The sequence below is a fragment of the Musca autumnalis genome, unplaced genomic scaffold (assembly GCF_047663935.1).
Source record: "Musca autumnalis isolate F117 unplaced genomic scaffold, ASM4766393v1 scaffold_1, whole genome shotgun sequence".
NCBI classification, from domain to species: Eukaryota; Metazoa; Arthropoda; class Insecta; order Diptera; family Muscidae; genus Musca; species Musca autumnalis.
The window spans coordinates 305818525-305839760 of NW_027411644.1; the positions used below are offsets into that span (position 1 = coordinate 305818525).

At 41.1% G+C, this 21236-nt stretch overlaps 1 protein-coding gene across 1 annotated transcript in view; it reads left to right on the forward strand.

The window, feature by feature from the left end:
• LOC141391408 (uncharacterized) overlaps nucleotides 1-21236 on the forward strand; it is a 126131-nt gene that overhangs the window by 101226 nt on the left and 3669 nt on the right. Inside the window, exon 3 of the mRNA XM_073964309.1 lies at nucleotides 9218-9356. Within this exon, the coding sequence (XP_073820410.1) occupies nucleotides 9218-9356 (139 nt within the window). The remainder of the gene's footprint in view (nucleotides 1-9217; nucleotides 9357-21236) is intronic.

Consider the following 21236-nt stretch of genomic DNA (forward strand, 5'->3'; position numbering starts at 1 on the left):
TATTTGCCTAATATGACCTTGCCTTTATGAAAGATGAAAAACCAAATTCGAAAGTTAACGACCCCCGCAAACGTTTTAAGCGCCATGATCTGCAAATCTGCAACTGAAATGTCCCCACTCTCTTTAGAACAGGTGTCGTTTGCGCAGTGGCGGATGTACGTGGTAAGTAAAAGTCTGATATTCTCGCCTTGCAGGAAGTGAGATTGTATCGGGCAGACATAAAAATCAAAAACGATTACGCGGGCGACTGAGCGTTTCTAGGGTTGGATGGATGAACGAGACGTATAGCTGCCATGAAAATATGTTGGATTTGTGGTAAATCGGAGGCTTAAAAATCTTGTCTTCAGATTCAATCCGGTTAATGAGAGAATTACTACATCCGTATGAAAGCATGGTTGTTTAACATCAGCCTCATTTGCGCCCATGCCCCAACTGAAGAAAATAATGCACAGACTAAGAATATATTCTAGAGAGAGCTTATGGCGGATGCCCTAGCCATGACATTAAGGTAGGTAACATCCGACAACGGAATGAGGCTAATCGATTTTGCAGCGGCAAAAACAACAGCAGCGCAGGTTACAACACCTCTACCAATCCTACGGCGGCGGATTCTTCGATACCGGATGGACCTGGAACAAAACAGCATCGGCAGTGTTCCGACGACAGACTGCCACCTCAGTGTACACATGTTTGCATTTGTATCGGAGTGCCTGCTCCGGATTCTTTTGGTCCGTGCCGGGACTGAAGGAAATCCAGAACCAATATATTTGTGCTCGGTTTATCACATCCGCATCTTCACCCAAATCCAAGCTTCGGTGAGATGCAATAAATGTCGGGAGTGGGCGCATTTAAGGGGTTACTCTGGACTTTATCATGCGAAGGATTACGATTGAGACTATGTTGCTGCGTGAACATAGTCCCCAGTGAGTCGTCGTCTTCAGATTACACCACTCCATCGCAGACCCCCTCCAACAGTAGCTGCACACACAGCACTTAACAACAACCCTTTTTGTTCAAATTCCGTTTTGCTCGGTCAATGAGGACACCCATACTAGAATTATCTGAGAGTGTCACAGTTCGTCAGACATAATCATATTGTCACCTGTTCCGACAATTGACGTCACATGGCAACCCGTCATTTCTCTTGGATCAGAACATCTCCTAATAACTCAACAGAGTCAGAGATCTGCCCAACCCCTCTGATGTTCGGGTAGCAGGAAGGACGATCCGAGAGCATCACTGCTATCAGTGATTTGGTATAGCTCCACATCATGTTACCTTACATACTTAGCTGGCCCATTCCAGAACATTTATTCTATAGGCCGAACTAAGAAAAGATCTCCAACTCTCTCTTTTTAGTGCTTTGCTTTCTGGAATACCGTGCCTTGTCATCTCTTCATCCACTTGTTTGCGCCATCTATTCTTTGGCCTGCCAATTCTGCGTGCACCGCCATGTGGCTCGAATTTATACGCCTTTTTAGCGGGTTCATCATCGCTCATTCTTATTACATGGCCTAGCCAACGCAATCGCTGCATCTCGGTACGTTTAACTATATTGATGTCGTCGTATAGCAGATACAGCTCGTGGTTCATGCGACGTCGATATTCACCGTCAACGCAGACTGGTCCATAGATCTTTCGAAGAATTTCTCTCAAACACACCAAGCATTTCCTTATCTGCTTGCGCAAGTACCCAGGATTCGGAACCATACATCAGAACGGGTAGTACCAGTCTTTTGTAAAGGGTTATTTTTGTTTGACGAGATGTGGCTTTGTTTTTAAACTGCTTACTTAAGCCAAAGTAGCATCTGTTAGCCAATACAATTCTTCTTTTTATTTCACAACAGATGTTGCTGATTGTGTTTACGGCTGTGCCGAGGTAGATGAAGTCTTTTACTACCTCGAAATTATAGGAACCAACGTCTACAGTTGGCCAGATCTCTATGGACGCATTGCGCGTCGACACCATCAACTTAGTCATCCCGCCGTTTACCGCCAGACCCACTTTAGCAGATTCTCCTTGGACCTTCATAAAGGTATCTGTTACTTATTTTACTGATCGTCCACTGATGTCTATATCGTCAGCATAAGCAAGTAACATGTGACTATTGGTGTAGATTGTGCCACTTCTTTTGACGTTTGCCTCTCGAATAACCTTTTCCAGCAGGATGTTGAATAGATCACACGAGAGGCTGTCACCTTTCCTGAAACCTCTTTTGGTACAAAATTCTTCGGAGAGGTTCTTTCCTATTTTAATTGAGGATCTCGTGTCAATTAAAGTCATTTTACAAAGCCGAATGAGCTTTGCGGGGATACCAAATTCAGACATGGCCTGGAATACCTTTGAACGTAGTGGGCTGTCGAAGGCTGCTTTATAATCGACAAAAAGGTGGTAGGTGTCGATCTGCATCTCTTGGGTCTTCTCCAGGATTTGCCGCAGGGTAAATATCCAGGTCTAAAGCCGCATTGTTATGGCCTAATTATCTCGTTGACCATAGGCTTTAGTCGTTCGCACAATATCCCTGACACGATCTTGTAGGCAATCGGGAGTAGACTTATACCCCTATAGTTAGAGCATAGAGTCTTATCTCCTTTCTTATGGACGGATAGGATACAGGATACTCAGGTTCCAATCGTCGGGTACTCGTTCTTCCTGCTGCTAACTAGCTGATGAATACACCTTATCAACGTGTCGCCTCCGGTTTTGAACAGCTCGGCTGGTAAGCCATCGGCTCCTGCTGCCTTATGATTCTTCAGCCGGTTTATTGCTGTCTTTACCTCATCTTGGCTGGGCGGTATACATTCAATACCATCTTCTGGGATTGGATCTGTGGTATTTTTGTCGTCTTCTCTTGATACCAAAAGGTTTGAAAAATGCTCTTTCCATATCCTGAGCACCCTATCTGTATCAGTTACCAAATTACCTTGTTGGTCTCTAAAGGAGGAGGTGCCTGTACCAAAGTTATCAGTTTCATGCTTTACTCTTTGTAGAATTTTCGGAATTCATTCTGGCTCATGTACATCTCGATTTTTCACACTCCCGCTTTTCCATCTCTCTCTTTTTCCTGCGGAAAAAAACGTTTCTCCTTTCTTCCTTCTCTTCGGTAGCAGCACGACACTCCTGATCATACCATGGATTCCTTGGTTGAGGTCTTTGGTATCCAAGTATGGATTTTGTGGCTGTTTGTATGGAGTGAGCAATGCTTTGCCATTGCGCTGATATGTAATCGGGATGAGGAGTGCTTTGATTAAGCAATTGGGCTAGCTGAGTGAAATACGCTGTGGCTGTCTGTTGTGATTGCAGCTTACCGATGTCTAACTTTCGTGTTGTGTCTGTTCGTACTTTGTTTGCTACGTTTAACCGGATGCGTACCTTTGCTGCAACTAGGTAATGGTCCGAGTCTATGTTTGCTCCTCGGTACGATCGCACTTCCAACACGCTCGATGAGTGTCTTTCATCTATCACAACGTGATCAATTTGATATCTTGTTTTCTGATCTGGAGACAGCCAGGTGCCCTTATGGATGTCGAGATGTTTACATCTGGTGCTGCTAACTACCATATTTTTTGCCGGTGCGAAGTCTATCAGCCTCATGCCATTGTCAGATGTTTCATTGTGGAGACTGAATTTTCCGACTGTTGGGCCAAAGATATTTTCCTTTCCAATTTTGGCATTAAAATCGCCTAAAATAATTTTAATGTCATGGGCAGAACAACGGTCATAAGTTTCTTCTAAGCGCTCATAAAATATATCTTTGGTCTGTTCGTCCTTGTCTTCAGTGGGAGCATGAGCGCAAATAAAGCTGATGTTGAAGAATTTTGCTTTTATTCGAATTGTAGCAAGTCTTTCATTCACGGGTGTGAAGATGGAGACCAGGTGTTTTAACCTCCGACCAACTACAAATCCGCAACCAAACTCATGCTTTATGTCATGGCATCTATAATAGAGTGTGTCACCTTTAGGTGTTGTTGTGACGCCTTTCCTTTTCCATCGTATTTCCTGTATGGCAGTAATGTCGGCCTTGTACTTTTCAAGTATATCTGCCAATGCGTAAACTGCACCTTCTCTATAAAGTGTGCGAACATTCCAGGTGCAGATTCGCAGATCATGGTCCTTAAAACGTTTGCGGGGGTCGTCAACTTTAGAGGGATTAGTTTTCCTTTTCTTTTGTTTTTTCATAGTAGGCTGCTTTTTCAAGGTGAGGGTTACTAACCCGACGCCCAAACCCAAGTTTTTAACGTTCTTATGGGTGAATGCGCGGCACATGTTAGCTCACTACCTTTAACGGGTGTTAAAGGAAGCTCCCCAGGTGACACCACGGGGAGATCAGTGTCCACTTGAGATGAGGGAGGGAACAAGATAAATCCTGGACTTTGCCACGTTAAAACCGGTCAGGACCGTACCTTGGTATCTCTCATCCCCTACGTCACCCACATTACGTTACCAACATATTTTAAAGCAAACTCTTGTTGCAAAATCGATATATTTTTTATACGGCATTATTATTGTGTTTGGTTTTGTTTTTTCTTTTTTTTGCCTGCGGCTGAGGGTATTTCTACGTCAGCACAGTTGACTGGTACTTCCTTTTCATTTTAATTTAATAATTATCTATGAAAATCCGTTTCAATGGTTTTTCCCACGAAAAACATACACATTCGATTAAAGCTCATTTTGCTAATAAGTTGGGAGAACATTCAACGCAAATAATTCGATGATAGAACATGCTTCATATAAATTACATATTAATTTCCGTTGTGGTTTGCATCATCCATGGCGGTCATGAATTGGCTACAATTTCGTGGAAACTTTTATTAATTAGGATATTGAATAACTTGTTATGGTTTTTGTATGGCAGCGAATGACAGATAGAGAATTGTGCACATATACATAGTATTGAAATAATTTAATTGGTTTCCAGGAATAACCTTATAACCTAGTTATTGTACAGGATATTAAACAGTGGTATACGTATGCCGTGGTCTGTGTATGTCGTTTTACTGCACATGCCCAAAAAATTCCATTGAAATATCTTATCAAAGAAATTGACCATTAAAACTTATGTTAAAATACGAATGGTAACAATTCAATTCCTTGTTATCACCTCTTGGTGTGCTTACATGTGATGAACAATAGACCAATTCTGTTAATTGGGTAGGTTTGTGGACCCGGATGATGGGCACATAAGTAGATGTAGAAGCAAAAATTAGTAAAACTATATCAGTATTTGGAATACTGGCCCCAATTTGGCAAAACAACAGCTTAAGCCTATGAACAAAGCCTCGCATATTCGAATCCAATGTTAACTTTGTCCTACTGTATAGATGTACGACGTGGAAGGTTACCAACGGCGTTACAAAACGACTACCAGTTTTTATTAAACGCTGCATTCGCCGGATTCTAAGTATTTTTTTTTTGCCGAGTGTAATTTCGAACGCAGAGCTCTTACTCTAAACAAATCAGATAGATGTGGGATCTGAAATTCGAAAACGTGTACGACTGGGATCCACTCCTATAATTGATTACTCAACGTTTCAAAATTGGCCGGAGGATAGTCTGCTCAATGTTCGCAAACAGTCGAGCGCCACCAACACTGTCCCATCGCACGGTTTGCTTCAGGTTGAGATGTCGTGTAGCGCTGTTGTCGTGCTAGATAACTTGATAGCTATTTCTGATGCTGTGTAGGAGTAAAACCTCAAGAGTCTTTACTACGGGCGTAGGATTCATATTTGCTGGCAACCTTGACTGGCTTCAATAGCGGGACCACCCTGCCCATGACGCGAGTGAGCTCCTATCTTCCTTCTTTCCAGGGTTAGAGAGTGACTAAACCGTTGCCCACAATTCTTCAGATGATTTAGCCACCGACTAACCTGTTAATCTGCTCTATAATTTGTCGATTAAAATAACTTCCGCACCTCTTCGGATCAGTCACCGTAACGTCGCCAAACTTAACTGGGGTCCTACCTTCCTTCTTTCCGGCACACCGTTATCGCTGTGAAGTATTTCTATTTGGTGACAGCTGTCTATAGTAGTCAGGTTTATGTTACTCGGCTGTAGTAGTCGACTGGATGGTGGTCCACTATAGCTGTGGTAATAGGGGTGATGTTACACCTCCTGGACGGAGAAAATACAGCTATTCGTAAGAAACGAACGAAGCCAAAATTGGAAAGGAGAATAACTTTGGCCCAACAGTCGGGAAATTCAGTTTCCACAGTGAAACATCTGACAATGGTATAAGGCTGATAGGCTTCGCAGCAGCAAAGCAGATTTAAGCATTTCGATATTCACAAGGTCACCTGGGCTGTTTCCAGACCAAAAAAAAAAACAGATATCAAATTGATCACGTTGTGATAAATGGGCGTCACTCATCAAGCGTGTTGAATGTATGATCGTTCCGAGATGCAAACATTGACGGACCACCACCTTGTTGCAGCAAAGTTACGTACCAGATTAAAGGTACCAAATAAAGTAAGAACAGATACAACAAGGAAGTTGGACATCGGTAAGCTGCAATGACAGTAGATAGCCACAGTATATTCAACACAACTGGCCCAATTGCTTAATCAAAGCACTCCTCGTCCTGATAACATATCAGCACAATGGCAATGTATTACCTACTTCATGCAAATAGCCGCAAAATCCATACTTGGATACCAGAGACCTCAACCAAGGAATCCATGGTATGATCAGGAGTGTCGTGCTGCCACCGAAGAGAAAATGCGGCATATAGGGCTACTTTACAATCCGTAGCAACGCGTAGAGCACGAGAGAGGTATCGGGAGAAAAGGAGAGAAGAGAAAACAGGAGTTTGAAAAAATCGAAATGCACAGGATCCATAATGAAGTCCGAAAGTTCTACCAAAGAGTGAAACATCAAACTGATGGCTTTGGTACAGGCACATCCTCCTTAAGAGACCAGCAAAATAATTTGGTAATTGTTTCTGCAATCTGTTGGTATCCAATAGTAGCGAAGACGCCGAACATACAGCAGCTCCAATTTCAAAAGATGGTATTGAATGTATACCGCCCGCCAAGAAGAGGTAAGGACAGCAATAAACCGTTTGAAGAACAATGAGGCAGCATGAGACGATACCCTATCAGACCAGCTGTTCAAAATCGAAGGCAACACGCTGATAAGGTGTATGCATCAGCTAGTTAGCACCATGTGGCAGGAAGAACGCGTACCCGACGATTGTAACCGTAGCATGCAGTGCCTTCTATACAAGAAAGGAGATAACTATAGGGGCTACGTCTGCCCCCTATTGCTTATAAGATAGTGTCAGGGATATTGTGGGTCATACCAATGCAATAGGGCTTTAGGCCACCATTGAACAGATATTTACTCTGCGACAAATCCTGGAGAAGATCCAAGAGACGCAAATCGACAATTATCATTTTTTGAATTTGGGAATTTGGTATCCCCGCAAAGTTCGTTCGGCTTTGTAAGATGACATTAACCGATACTGGGTACTCAGTTAAAATGAGAAAGATCCTCTCCGAAGAGATTTCAGATATTCTGCTGGTAAAGGTCAATCTACACCAATAGCCATATATTAATTGCTTATGCCGACGACGCATAGTGTTGCCGCTTCCATACAAATGTGGACAAAAATAGAAGGCGTTGACCGAGGTTGATGAATTTTTGCACAAGTACCTTTGAGGGCACAGGAATGAAAAATATCAACTTTGGTCCATATCGGTTCAGATTTGAATATAGCCTCCATATATATCTTTCCCCGATTTTGTAATATCTCGGTCAATTTTAATGGAATAGCCTTCAAATTTAATATGTGACATTTTCTTAGGCCCCTGAGTAGTTTCACCGATTTTCGTAAAAATCGGTTCAGATTTGGATATAGCTCCTATATGTCTCTTTCCCCGATTTTGCTATAAATCGCTCAATTATTTATGAATAGTCTTCACATTTTACTGTAAGAAAAAAACACCCGTGTCCACGCGGCAACACTGTGAGACGTTGCCAACATGGGTCGATTAGTGGAGGAAGTAACTGATACCTTTAAGAATTGAAGCACTTTTTATGTATTTAGAGGCTTTTCAGAACTTTATGAAGGTGCCGAAAAAAATATAGATTCAGATTAAAGTTCAAAAGTTTGGCGGGGAGATACCTAAAGGAAAGGACCGATATAGTCCATTTAGTAAGTGGGTCTTTTTTGTCTAAGAGTCATTCGTATCGATTGATATCGCGCCCACCAGTAATTTCAGTTGGCCATATGATTTAGAGCTTTTGGACCATTATGTTAGGAAACATGAACTTTCCCATGAAAAACATATATAAACAGGGCAACTAGAAGAACCATTTCCAAAGGATCCCCAAGCAGACCCTTAACCGCACTGAAACAAAAATGTTGAACATTTGTGTGGGTGGTACTCCAGGGAGTGGAACATAGGTCCCACTAAGTTTGGAACAAATATTTCGAAACCCAAAGTTTGGACCAAATCGGTTTTGAGGGAGGTACCGGAAGAAGGGGACTTACAAGCACCACCTTCGAATTTCATCTAATATTCAAAGAAATTCGGTTCGAGAGTTTTCGTGCGCACCAGCCACTACACAACTTTCGGGTTATTTCCTGAAGAAGTATGGACTTGTCACTCAAAAAACTTGTACCATCGAAATAGGGCCCTTGAGCGCAACCTGTTGCAAGAAAAATCAAAACGATGAGAGAGGTGGTCTTAAATTGCACTCTTCCGATATTTTGTGTGGGAGGTTCCCGAAAGAGTGGACCGATATAGTCGATATAGCCCATATTCGAACGTGATCGATGTGCAAAGTATGGCCCACAACGGTTGGCCCCGTCGAGAGTTATCGTGCAATGTGCAAAGTATGGCCCCTTCGAAACGGATTTCGTCCAAATATACTTGGGGTCTAAAACCATTATTTCGATGAGGCACATTTTGCCCGTATGAAAGTTTATATACCCTCGTTAGTATAAATGCTGAGGGTATAAAAATTACTCTCTGTCCTAAGACACGCCGTTCGTATTCGGCTATTAAGAGTAGGTCCCATATCATTGGGCTAGTTCATTGATATGTATGTATTTGTGTATATAGGTCAAACAAAAAAAATTCTCTTGTTAAATAATTTTTTCACATAAATCTTCATCTTTAAAATTTCATACTTAACAAAGAAATATGAGTAATCGCATATGGCACTTATTTCTCCTACTTATCGATTTCGGGGTTTTCTCTTTTTTTTTTGCAGATTACCTAAAACACAAAGATTGTTTTTCCTACATCTACGACGACTGGCTTCATTGTCATAAACAATCACAGAATATAATGTCGGAGGCGGCACATGCCGTCGATACAAATGTGACAGAAAAGTTCATGGAAATTTGTTGGTAAGTGTGTATATAACTTACATAAATATGTGTGTGTGTATATATAAAGAAAAACATCAACAACATACAAACCAACCAACACTCAGTAGCATAAATTACTCCAAATGATATGACGACCACCCAACCCGCCAGACCGAATAATAACGAAGTGTGTGTGTGTGTTTTTTATTACAAAATTCTTGAAGATGTTGTACTTTAAAAACACTTATTTATGACCTTGTGAAAAGGAAGGAGACGATAAAAGTCATCACTTGGCTTGCTTGTTACATTGTTTGTGTATAGTTTTTATATGTATATTTCCCCCCATAAATTTCAAAGTGTAATTTTTATTGACAGATTGGAAGAAGGAAAACTTTATAATCGAAAGACGGTAAATTAGTAACAAGAAGTGGTTTATTTAAAGATTGGTGTGTATTTTATGTTTGTGACTGGATAAAATGTTGGGTGGAGATCAAAGGATTGGCCTTAAATTTTTTTGCATTTTAATAAAAATTATTAAATGCAGAGGAATGGAAATGAGTTTATGATAGGATCTGCATAGTCATTATAACATCAGCCTTATGGCTAAAGAGTATACACTGTGATACGATCAAAAATATGCCTCATTGAGATAATGTTAATATGTTTTCAAATCCGTTTACGACAAATTGGAGTCGATTTAGCAATGTTTTTCCAAACTTAGTTTAAGTCAAAGTTGGACCAAACCGGTCCACTGTTCGGTATAGCACCCACTTAAAAAATGTAGGACGCGTAGCTTCCGTTGTTGTAGACAACCACTTCACTAGGTGACCAACCGTCCATTGTGTCCATAGAAAAGGGAAGGGACAAGTGGGTACTGGTGATCTGAATAGTACAGGCAAATAAAGATGGAGAAGACACTAATTGAATTGAATGAGTTCTAAAATTACCCGACCCACAGCCATATAAGGCTTCTGTAGTATCTCAACAGGTTGAATGGTAGAGAAGTAAAAGAAGGATGCAATCTCATGGGAACCAAGCAGCCTGCAGAACAAAACTACCTCGTTTCAGTCCCTTACTCGTCTACGCTGAGTCTACAGTACATAATGTTGTTGACCTCCTACTTCCTTGCCATAAATCTTATACAGCAATGACCAATATGGCCCATACAGCAATTCTGATCTCTGACTTACGGGATGAGAGTAGGGATGCAGTTCTACGTCCTAAGCGTCGACGGAATCACACCATCAGGGACAGAATATTTATTTGGTTGAGTGTTGATCGCCAATGAAATTTTTGATTACTTATTATAGGCCCTATTCGTTTCTACGTTATTCAGATCAGATTTGGCGTCCTTGTAGTGCGGAAAGTGTTTTTTCACCAGTAAATTTAGAGTCTTAAGAGCAAGAGAGTTTGTCCACGTGTCATCACATCGCTTAATGCTTCCAATAAGTGTGGGATAATTTGAGACTCTTTGCGAAATCTTAGGCAACCGACACTTTTTAATGGTGCAAGTTTATTTGCAACTCGCAGAGACCATGTTATCTACGTTCTTTACTGCGACTGCAGGAACCGAAGCCATCACAACCCGAAATACAACGCTCTCTTACCGCCCATTATGTAGTTCGCGCTCTAGCTATTCACTGTTAACGCTACACAGTTATCCACCAGCTTGAAAGGAAATCCTTGGAATACCCATCCTAACAACGCCCTTGAAGGTAGCTGACTTCAGCAACGTCAAAAGAGGTTATGAATAGCTCACGTGTATTCTGACTAAATGGGTGAGTGATCCTTAACTAGGGGCTTCTCTTGGAGATCTCCCACAGGGGGGGACCCACCAATCCTATCTGTCCAAATGATCGACAATCATACACACCATCCTCTTAAAACCTAGCTGCGGATCTCCGGAAGATCGAACCCTCTTTATGTATTCCTAATGTGAATTTCTCGTCTTCGAACCACTAGTCCACCACTGGCTTATGTAAGAGAGCTTTTGGGCCCCTATCCTGTCTGGCCAGAGATCACGTTCGCGTATGAAGTCGAGTGGTTGTCCCACTAGAGACCATCTATCCTCTTAGCACCTGCAGATCCTCGCACCATGCTTGGATTGGTCATATTCGAACTACTAGCCTGCCTAGAAGGGCTACAAATGTTATGAACCAGCTACCTTGTTGCGTTATCTGTACTAGTTCTCTGCAAGTTCAGAGCTCTTCCTTCCCCTACAAAAGCCGCAAAAGAAGCAGTCACACAAGCAGACCTTCGGCTTATCCGTCTTCGATACGGGAAACACCTTAGCGTGTTCCGTTCGTGATGCTGTCGTTGGAGCCAACGGATTTTTTTTCTAAAACATCAGTTTTTGGTGACCACATCCGGACCAGTGATCGTAATCCGTTCTATTAAGAGGTAAGGCTTCTCCACATTAGAATGTTTCCTTTTGAAACGCCTCACGAGTCGAAACTTGAAAATTGGCCTCACTACTCTTGGTTGATAGCCATGTGAGAGAATTACACATTTCCTCCTCCACAACCTCATACACAAGAGCTACCCTACATATGAACTAGGACTAGTAAAAGAAAATTATGAGCTTCGTCGAGCCAACCCTAGTGACTCCATAGGAAATTAATAGGTTGGTCGGTGAGCACAACCAGAACAAGTGGCTACATCATCTGAAGAGTTGCAACAATTTAGCCGAAATTAGTGAATTGTGGCAACGATTAAGTCACTCCCAAGCCCTGAAAAGAAGAAAGATAAGATCTCAGACACATTTGGTGACGTTACGCTGATTGATTCGAGGATGTGCGCAAGTCATTTTAATCAACAATTTTTCGATCACCCCGGGAGTAACAGGCGGTAGAGAAGAGTATTACGTCGCATTCGATTTCTTCCCGCCAAGGAAGAACCGCCACAATTTGCAATGTAAGAGTTCACAAATTATATTAGGAACGCAATATCATCCAAAGCGTTAGGCCCTGACAGTATCTGATGGATACCGAAGTTCTCAACGTGTCTTCAGCCACCCACATCGTACCCGAAGTCTGCAAGTCCCGCTACTGAAGCCAAGCAAGAATGCCAATAAATGTGAATCGTGTACACCACGATTTCGCTTTTGTCGGCCGTAGCAAAGACCCTTGAGCCTTTACTCCTACCCAGCATCAGAAATGGCTATCCAGTTGCCGATCATTAGCATGGGTTCCGTAAGAAGTATGGCACCACAACAACGTCGCTGTACGCAATCTTTACCATATTAGTCGGGGACTTAACCAGATCAAGTCGTGCGATTGGATAATGTTGGTGGCGCTCGACTTATCAAAAGTCATTGATAGTGTCAAGCACTCCACGACCCTAGCCGGCAGCACTTGCGGTGCAGACGAAGAAACCCTGTTGACCACCATAGCTCGGTCAGTTGTAAGCTATACGGTGTCCGTGTGATCCGCGAACATAAGTAGAACACAATGGAATAATATTCAAACCATCTAAGAACTGCAACATGGTGCCTCCTCATGACATCAGCTGACCATCTGCATGGAGAGACGAAGATTGTTATGGTACGACAACACAATGATTTTGTGTCAGTACTTGTCACCGCCAAAATCGTCCTAATCACCGTATGGTGGATAGAAGTCCCCCACCCAGGATCTTCATGATCTAAGATAACCCATAGATCAGCAATCCTATCAACCAGGTTCGACTAGCATTCATACAAATGCAGTCACATATAACATAAATAAATGTGGTGTGAATGCGGCCCTCAGAGTACATCCCCCTCGTTCGCAACCGAGGAACGTCAACGGCCACGACAATCAGTTTTGGCTCAACTACCTTCGGGATTGTGCAGCCGTCTAAATTCCTATAGGGCAAGGATTGATGACACGGTGCAAAACATCTGCCTATAATGCGATACAGGTCCGAACAACACACTGCACCTTTTCAACTGTTCACCAAACCAACGTCAACTGCTTAACCTCTACCTCTCATGTATTCCACCCCCTCCAAACGACATGGAGATCCCTACGTATGCATATTATTGAATGATCTTTGCGTCGTCTACCTTCACTAATGCCATTTCTGAAAAACTGTACTCCTATTTAATCGACCATACCACTTTTTCCAAATTGTGGGTAGAGCCGGAGTTACATTCTCAATCGGGTATTGTGACCCATAACGCTGCGGAAGTGTATAGAAAGTGAAGCCCATAATTGTGGATCTTTGAATTGGTACCTCCAGAATAGTCTAAAATTGCTCTGGGTAACCCCAAAGGGGTGCTAGCTGACGTATTGTATCTCGAATCCGTCGCAATGGTGTACGGTTGTTAAAGGCATCAAGGCAAGAATCATGTAAAAACTCATTGACTTCAATATCCGACAACATGTTAGCCTTGCGAATAGACATAACTGCCGTGTTACCATTATTATCAATGCGATCTTGGTTTCTGAAATGACGCCTTTACCCTACCGTCCATGTACTTGATTATACCCTCAGCCTTTAGGCTAGAAAGGGTATATACACTTTGATACGAACAAGTAAAAAAGTATCAGTCGGCTTTGCTGACAGAGATATACCCTCAGCCAGTATAAATTGAAACAAATTTTCCCAAAAAAACGTATGTATTTAGGGGTTTTTAAAAATTTTGGGCGTTTGAACCAGAAAAAATATTACTAAGGCCAAATTTTAGACCGAATAGGCAGATCCGTTCGAAAGTTATCTTGCGCTCCAACCACCGCATTCAATTAAATGAACTTGAAGTTATTTTCGTACTAAATGGTGGTGAAGATATTTCCTGGTATCGACTATACAATTATTTAAATGAGGCTTTAATATACAGAAATAAACGAATTTAATTACTAGTTATAATTAAAAACTCAAACTTCCAGCAGACGATTCATAAGAATCATGCTGTAAACATCTTATTTTTTCAAAACCAAATATTTACTTTAGTGTAAGATTTTCATTTATAACGTTTATGAAAAAATAAAGATACAAAATACAAAATGGTAACATTTACGGAATTAACCATAGAAATTTACAATTTTGAATAAACTTAGATGACGTCCGACTTTAACCCTAAAACGTGTTTTTCATTTTTAGATATTCCTGGCGATGATATAAGATTTACAGATTTGGTGTATTTTGAGGCCTATAGTAAAATTTTATGGCGAACATTTTTGTCGAATTTTTGGATTTGATATGATCACATTTTAAAGGAGATTTTGAAATAATTTTTAAAAAAAGGACCAAAAAGACCCCTTTGATGAACTGCATGAGGGTTAAGATTTTTAACAAAAATATTCCCCACATCCTCCTCTGTAAAGTTGCCAAGGACACTATATATCTGAAATGCAAGGCTTCCAAGATATCTTAACTCGAATATTTCGAAAAACAAGTAAAAAAGTATCAGTCGGCTTTGCCGACAGAGATATACCCTCAGCCTGTGCAAAGTGAAACACATTTTTCACAAAAAAAAAAAAATTATGTATTTAGGGGGTTTCAAAATTTTGGTTGCGCTCGCGACTGCCCTCGACGCATTGCGATAATAGCACGGAAAAACAGAGACAAAGAAGAGGCTCGGGCTAGAGCAGAAACCCGCGCGCAACGATTGTCCTTAGTACGCTCTGGGATGTCATTTGCTGCATCTTTAGGCAAAAATACTGCCCCCAACGTAAATGTAACTAGAAGCACTGTTCGAGCTTCTAATGCGGCTACGAGTAGAGTTGTCGTTGATTCCAATGCTGGAAATATAGTCCAGTTTTTTGGATCAGATTTCGACAAAAAATGCGAAAAGGCGAAGACTTTTGGACCCATTTTTCAAGAGATCAAAAGTAAAGCTGGGCTTGACGCTGCTATGTCCGCATGGCTTCTATTCATTGGGGGTAATGTTGATTTTTAAAATAATTTTCCTGAACGTTAATTCCTTAGTATCTTTAACTAAGAGACACTATTTGAAGAATTTTATATCTGAAAAACATCCAGATGTTATCCTAATTGCTGAGCATAAGCTCAAACCAGGTCATAAATTCAGTCTTGATGGTTACAACTGTCATTACCAATACAGAGACGGTGGAGGTGGGGGTGGGACCGCGGTGATAATTAAAGATAAGTATCGCTGCGATCGGATCCCCATCTCCACAGGGGGTATTGAATCCTGCATCGTAAGAGCATGGAAAGATGATGGGTCGTCTGTGATATTTGCATCGCTATATAAAAGACCCCAAGACAGCTTCCAAGTCTTAGACTTGCAATCTCTTTTTGACCTGCAAAGGACGGGCGAAGTACTTATAGGTGCGGATCTTAATGCAAAACATCCGTCATGGGGTGGAGCCGAAACCAATACTAGAGGTAGAGTGTTGGCTTCTCACATGATGAATGTTCCAAATTTTGAAATCTTTTCTTCAAACATACCTACTAGACCAAATGGAGACTCGGGGTCATTTATCGATATATTCTTTCGTACTGCTGGTCTGTCTTTGCTTGGCGGGAGGGCATGCGCAACTGCGCACGAATTTGAGTCCGATCATATGGCACTAGAAATAATTTTGAGTACCGCTGGTTTTTCACAGGTGGAGCCCAAAACATTCCATAATTACGAGTTGACTAATTTAGGTCGATTTAGACGTCTATTACGCCAAGGACTATCTGATTGTTGCTTGCCAGTAGATAGAAATGTTTCTGTCGAGGAAGTTGACACGACGGTGGAAAATCTGGAATCAGTTTTCCGCAATGCAATTCAGGTTTCTGTGCCAAAAAGAAGGCCATGTAATAAGACATTAGGAGACCTACCTCCCAGGATTTTGAGGTTCATACGTGAAAGAAGAAGAATTGCGCGTACATTACGTAGGTCAATGGATCCGACGAGATTCTCGGCTCTAAGAGCTGATATACGTAATTTGGATAGGATCATAGCTGATGCCATACAAATATATGAACAGGAGCGTTACCAGGGATTCTTAGAGGGTATAACCGTTAATAACAAAACCTTTGGTCAAGTTAAAGTAGCTGCAGGTCTTGCCTCCAAAGAGCCAATTGGAGTCTTGAAGAATGCTGATGGTGAGCGTATAAGTGATGACGGTGTGAAGGTCGAGGTTTTAGCCGATCACATCCAAGGAATGTTACGACCCATGAATGCACACGTGGACCAGTCTTTCCATAGCTCGATCGATCTAGCTGTCGAGGGATTGGGCGATAGGTCACCATTGGAAACATTCTCCGATGGATTTAGAGCAGATGGTTCAACTGTTGAGAGCGTCGAAAGGTGGAATGTTGCAGGTTTCATCAAACCCAGCTGCATAAGCAAAGCAATTGCCCACAGGCCGAACAAAAAATCTAGTGGGTTGGACGGAATCCCACATGCTGCATTGAAAAATGCTGGGTCGGTGATTTTTGGATTCTTGTCCATCCTCTTTAATCATTGCTTTAACTTGGGTTACTTCCCTAAAGCATGGAAGGAGGCAATGGTTGTGCCCATATTGAAACGGGGTGCACCGTCTGATGAATGTGGGAGCTATCGGCCCATTTCACTGCTCTCGGCTTTTGGTAAATTATACGAATACTTTATATTGAAGCGTTTAAGAAATCTGGTCGAGGACAAAAGGGTGCTTAAAGATAACCAATTTGGTTTCAGATGGGGGCACTCAACGTCTCACGCCTTGTCTGTCTTTTCGACATATATTGTGAAGGGCTTCGAAAAGAAATATGGTACAATAGCTGTAAGCCTTGACGTTGCTAAAGCCTTTGACTCGGTCTGGCACTCGGGAATTCTATATAAATTGAAACAGTATGGATTCGACCAGCAAACCTGCAGACTGGTGGCAAGTTTCCTAGAGGACAGACACTTTAAAGTAAAAGTGGGCGATCGGCTTTCAAGCCGCAGGTCAATTCAAGCAGGGGTACCTCAGGGGTCACTTTTAGGCCCCCTGCTCTACAATATTTTCGTAAGTGACATGCCCGAGCCTCCTCAAGGGGGATTGTTACTATCGTATGCTGACGATGTCATACTGGCTATGTCAGGCCCCAGAGCAAACACTCTGTGTCGCCACCTTAACGTTTACCTTGAGACTTTACATAGGTACTTTACTATGTGGGACCTCAAGCTAAACGTGGGCAAATGCTCGGCGATTGTTTTTCGGGGTAAGTCGAAAGTTGTGTTCCCTAACTTTAGGTCCTATAGGCCAAATTTAAAAATCGGAGATGAGGTGATATCAGTGTCCGACAAAATCAGATACCTTGGTGTCATATTTTGCGAAAAATTTGAATTCATAAGACACGTTGATTTTATCCTTAGTAGGGCCAACAAAATTTACTTTGGGTATCAAGGGATTCTACGTCACAATGGTGGCTTATCAAATAGAATCAAACTTCTGATATACAAACAAATTATAAGACCCGTAGTCTCATATGCCTTCCCGGTATGGTTCTTCATATCGTCAAGCCAAATGGAAAGGCTTAGGAGATGGGAGAGGTCAATCCTGACGTATTGCTTGGGTATGTGGCCAACAATAACGGAAGATGGGACATATAAACGACCTTCTTGTAGGGCCATTTACGACAAGGCCGGCATTGAAAGAATAGATAATTTCCTCATGAGAGGGGCCCTTAACTTTATAGAGGCGGCAGAAAACCTCGATAATTCACTGGTTCAGAGATCCCTACAATATTCTCTTGATATTGATGCATCGCTCTCACGCAAGCATTTACCACCCGCAGCAATACCCAAACTAAATAATGAAGGTATTTTATACAATAATGATAAATTACTTTTTTACCATAGAAGGTTTAATACACTAAATACTACTGACACAGTTTATATAACTTCCCAGTAACAAAATATTACACATTTGTAAATAGGTGTAATAATTAGTTTTAGTCCATACATTGTTTTTACTTTATTTTTTTAGTTTTAAGTTCCATTTTCTATGATTATGCCCGTTTTTTATATTGTATTTTTTTGGGCCTTATTTATACATGCACACAGTTCTATTGTTAAACAATTATGCTCAATTAGACAAGTGCTAGCAGTGTTCCTGCAGCAATTTAATCGGATGTTAAGAAGGAGGCGAAAAGCCACATGTTTATTTATATTGTTATAACAGTAAGCCAACCTGTTTAGTTGTAAGATTGATTCTCAATAAATTTGGCCATAGGCAAAAGCAAAGGTTGTATGAACCGACAAAAATGTTGATTAAGATTAAAGTTCAAAAATTTTGCGGAAAGGGTACTTAAAGGAATGGACCGACATAGACCATGGGGGTGCCATAGGGGGTTTTTACACCCTTCGGGCTGATTTCTCAAGAAGTATGGACTTGCCCCTGAAACAACTTTTACCATCGTAATTGAGGCAGCGAATGTAAGTTGCTTCAACAAAAATTAAAGTGATTCAATAGCAGGTCTTAAAGTGAACTTATCCAAAATTTTGTGTGGGAGGTACGGGATGGAGTGGACAAATATGGTCCATATTCGAACCTGATCTATATCTGATAGATATTATGAGAATGTGTAAAGTATGGACCAAATCAGTCACTCCCATCAAGAGTTATCGTGCGCACAATTTTTCTGAATATTTTTGAACATTTGTGTGGTAGGTACCTGAAGGAGTGGACCGATATTGCTTATCTACGAACTTAAACTAAGTTCGGAAACAATATTACGAAGGCCAAATTTTGGACGGAATCGGCATATCCGTTCGAGAATTATCTTCCACCCATAAACATGGTGTCATAGGGTTTGTTTTTCAACTTTCATGCTATTTTTTCAGGAAGTATGGACTTGCCCATGAGGAAACTTGTACCTTCGTAGAGGGGACAGTGAATACAAGATGTTACAAGAAAAACCAAGGCGATACAAGAGCAGGTCCTAAACTGAACTCTTCCGAAATTTTGTGTGGGAGGTACCCGAAGGAGTGTACCGATTGAGTCCACATTGGAACCTCATCGAAGTCTGGTGGAAATTTAACAATGTGCAAAGTATGGACCAAATCGGTTACTCCCTTCAAGGGATATCGTGCGGATAATTTTTCGAAGATTTCCGAACTTTTGTGGGGGAAGTACCGGAAGGAGTGGACCGATATAACCCATCTTCGAACTTAAACTAAGTTTGGACAAAATATTACGAAAGTCATATTTTGGACCGAATCGACAGATCCGTTCGAGAGTTATCTTGCGCTCCAACCACTACACACGGTGTCATAGGGTTTTTTGTAACTTTCAGGCTATTTTCTCAGGAAGTATGGACTTGCCCCTAATGAAACTTACAGCGTCGTATAGAGGACAGCGAATACAACATGCGTAAACAAAAGTCAAAGCGATTCGAGACCAGGTCCTAAACTGAACTTTTCCGAAAATTTGTGTGGGAGGTACCCGAAGGAGTGGACCGATTGAGTCCATATTGGAACCTCATCTAAGTTTGGTAGAAATTACACGATGTGTAAAGTATGGACCAAATCGGTTATTCCCTACAAGAGTTATCGTGCGCACAAGTTTTGCGACAATTTTTGAACATTTGTGGGGGAGGTACCTGAAGGAGTAGACATATATGGCCCATCTTCGAACTTAAATCGAATCTGGACAAAATATTTCGATACCCAAAATTTGAACCGAATCGATTGATCCGTTCGAGAGTTATCGTGCGCACCAGCCAGCCAGACAGACAGACGGACAGACAGACAGACGGACGGACATTGCTAGATCTACTCAAAATTGTCTGAAACGGATATCGTACAAACATACTTGGGGTCTAAAACCATTATTTCGATGAGGCACATTTTTGGTCGTATCAAAGTGTAAATACCCTCTTTAGCCTAAAGGCTGAGGGTATAAAAAATAGAAATGGGCGGAGCTTGCCCCGCCTACTTTGGTTACTTTCCGATGTAAACTTTAAAAACGCAGATACACAAGTATCATATTTTTAGCTCTACCTTCATAATCTACTCAGCTTTTCCCATCATTTTGAAAAAAACTGAATTTTGTTGCCCAGTGTAATTATTTCTAGAGATGGCAGACGCTTGGGCGCACTCGACTTGCACTCGGAAGGTCTAAGTTTCCATCACGGACCTGAACATCAAAATTGTTGGCGGTGACAAATTCCTTTAGTGTTATGTTGGTCTCCATTTCATGAGAATTTCAGTCATGAAAAACTTCTCTACAAATGGTGTCTTGAGAAAACAGCCCTCTGGTCTAGCCGATAAAAAGTAGGTCCCATATTATTGAGAAAATATAAATCGGCGTGCACTAATTGATATGAGAGATGCCTTCTTTGTCCCTTTGGGGATGTTAAGGGAACATATAAAAATAAATATTCCTATTAACAGAATGTTGACGGAAGCAAGTTTCCAATTCCCAGATAAATAGCTATTTCCCCATTCTTCGAAAGTCTTCCTTATGGGTGTACGTTCCGGATTGTACACATAAATCCCCATTTTAAGCGCTCTGTAGTTGGAATTACAATGTTAACTTTCAATTCCCCAACCCCAAACATACACTGATTTGAAATAGGAATCCGTCTGGACTCATTGATATTGGAAACGTTGTCCCTTTGAGGATGTACATGGAAAGTATACTTTTTTCTTCTTGCCCAGATATTATGATGTGTTAACCATACTTAGTATGTTTCCATATATTGTTGCAACAATAGTTTTTCTTTGGCTGTCTCTCCCTATCTGTGTTTAATGTCTTACTTTTATAAAAAAAAAAACATTTCCTTATATCATTCTTTGTCTTGTTTTTTTTTTTTCTTTTTAGTTTTGTTTGGCTCGAGGTCAGTAGAATAAAAACAATTTTTGGTTTTTTATATCATTTTATTTTCCAATATTTCGATCAAAATCGTCGATCATCATCAGGGACTGTTCTTTAAAAGAACAAATAACATTGCTTTTATAACTTTAACAATAATTTACAGTTTTTGAAAATAATTCCATTATTGTTTTTTTTTCTTTGC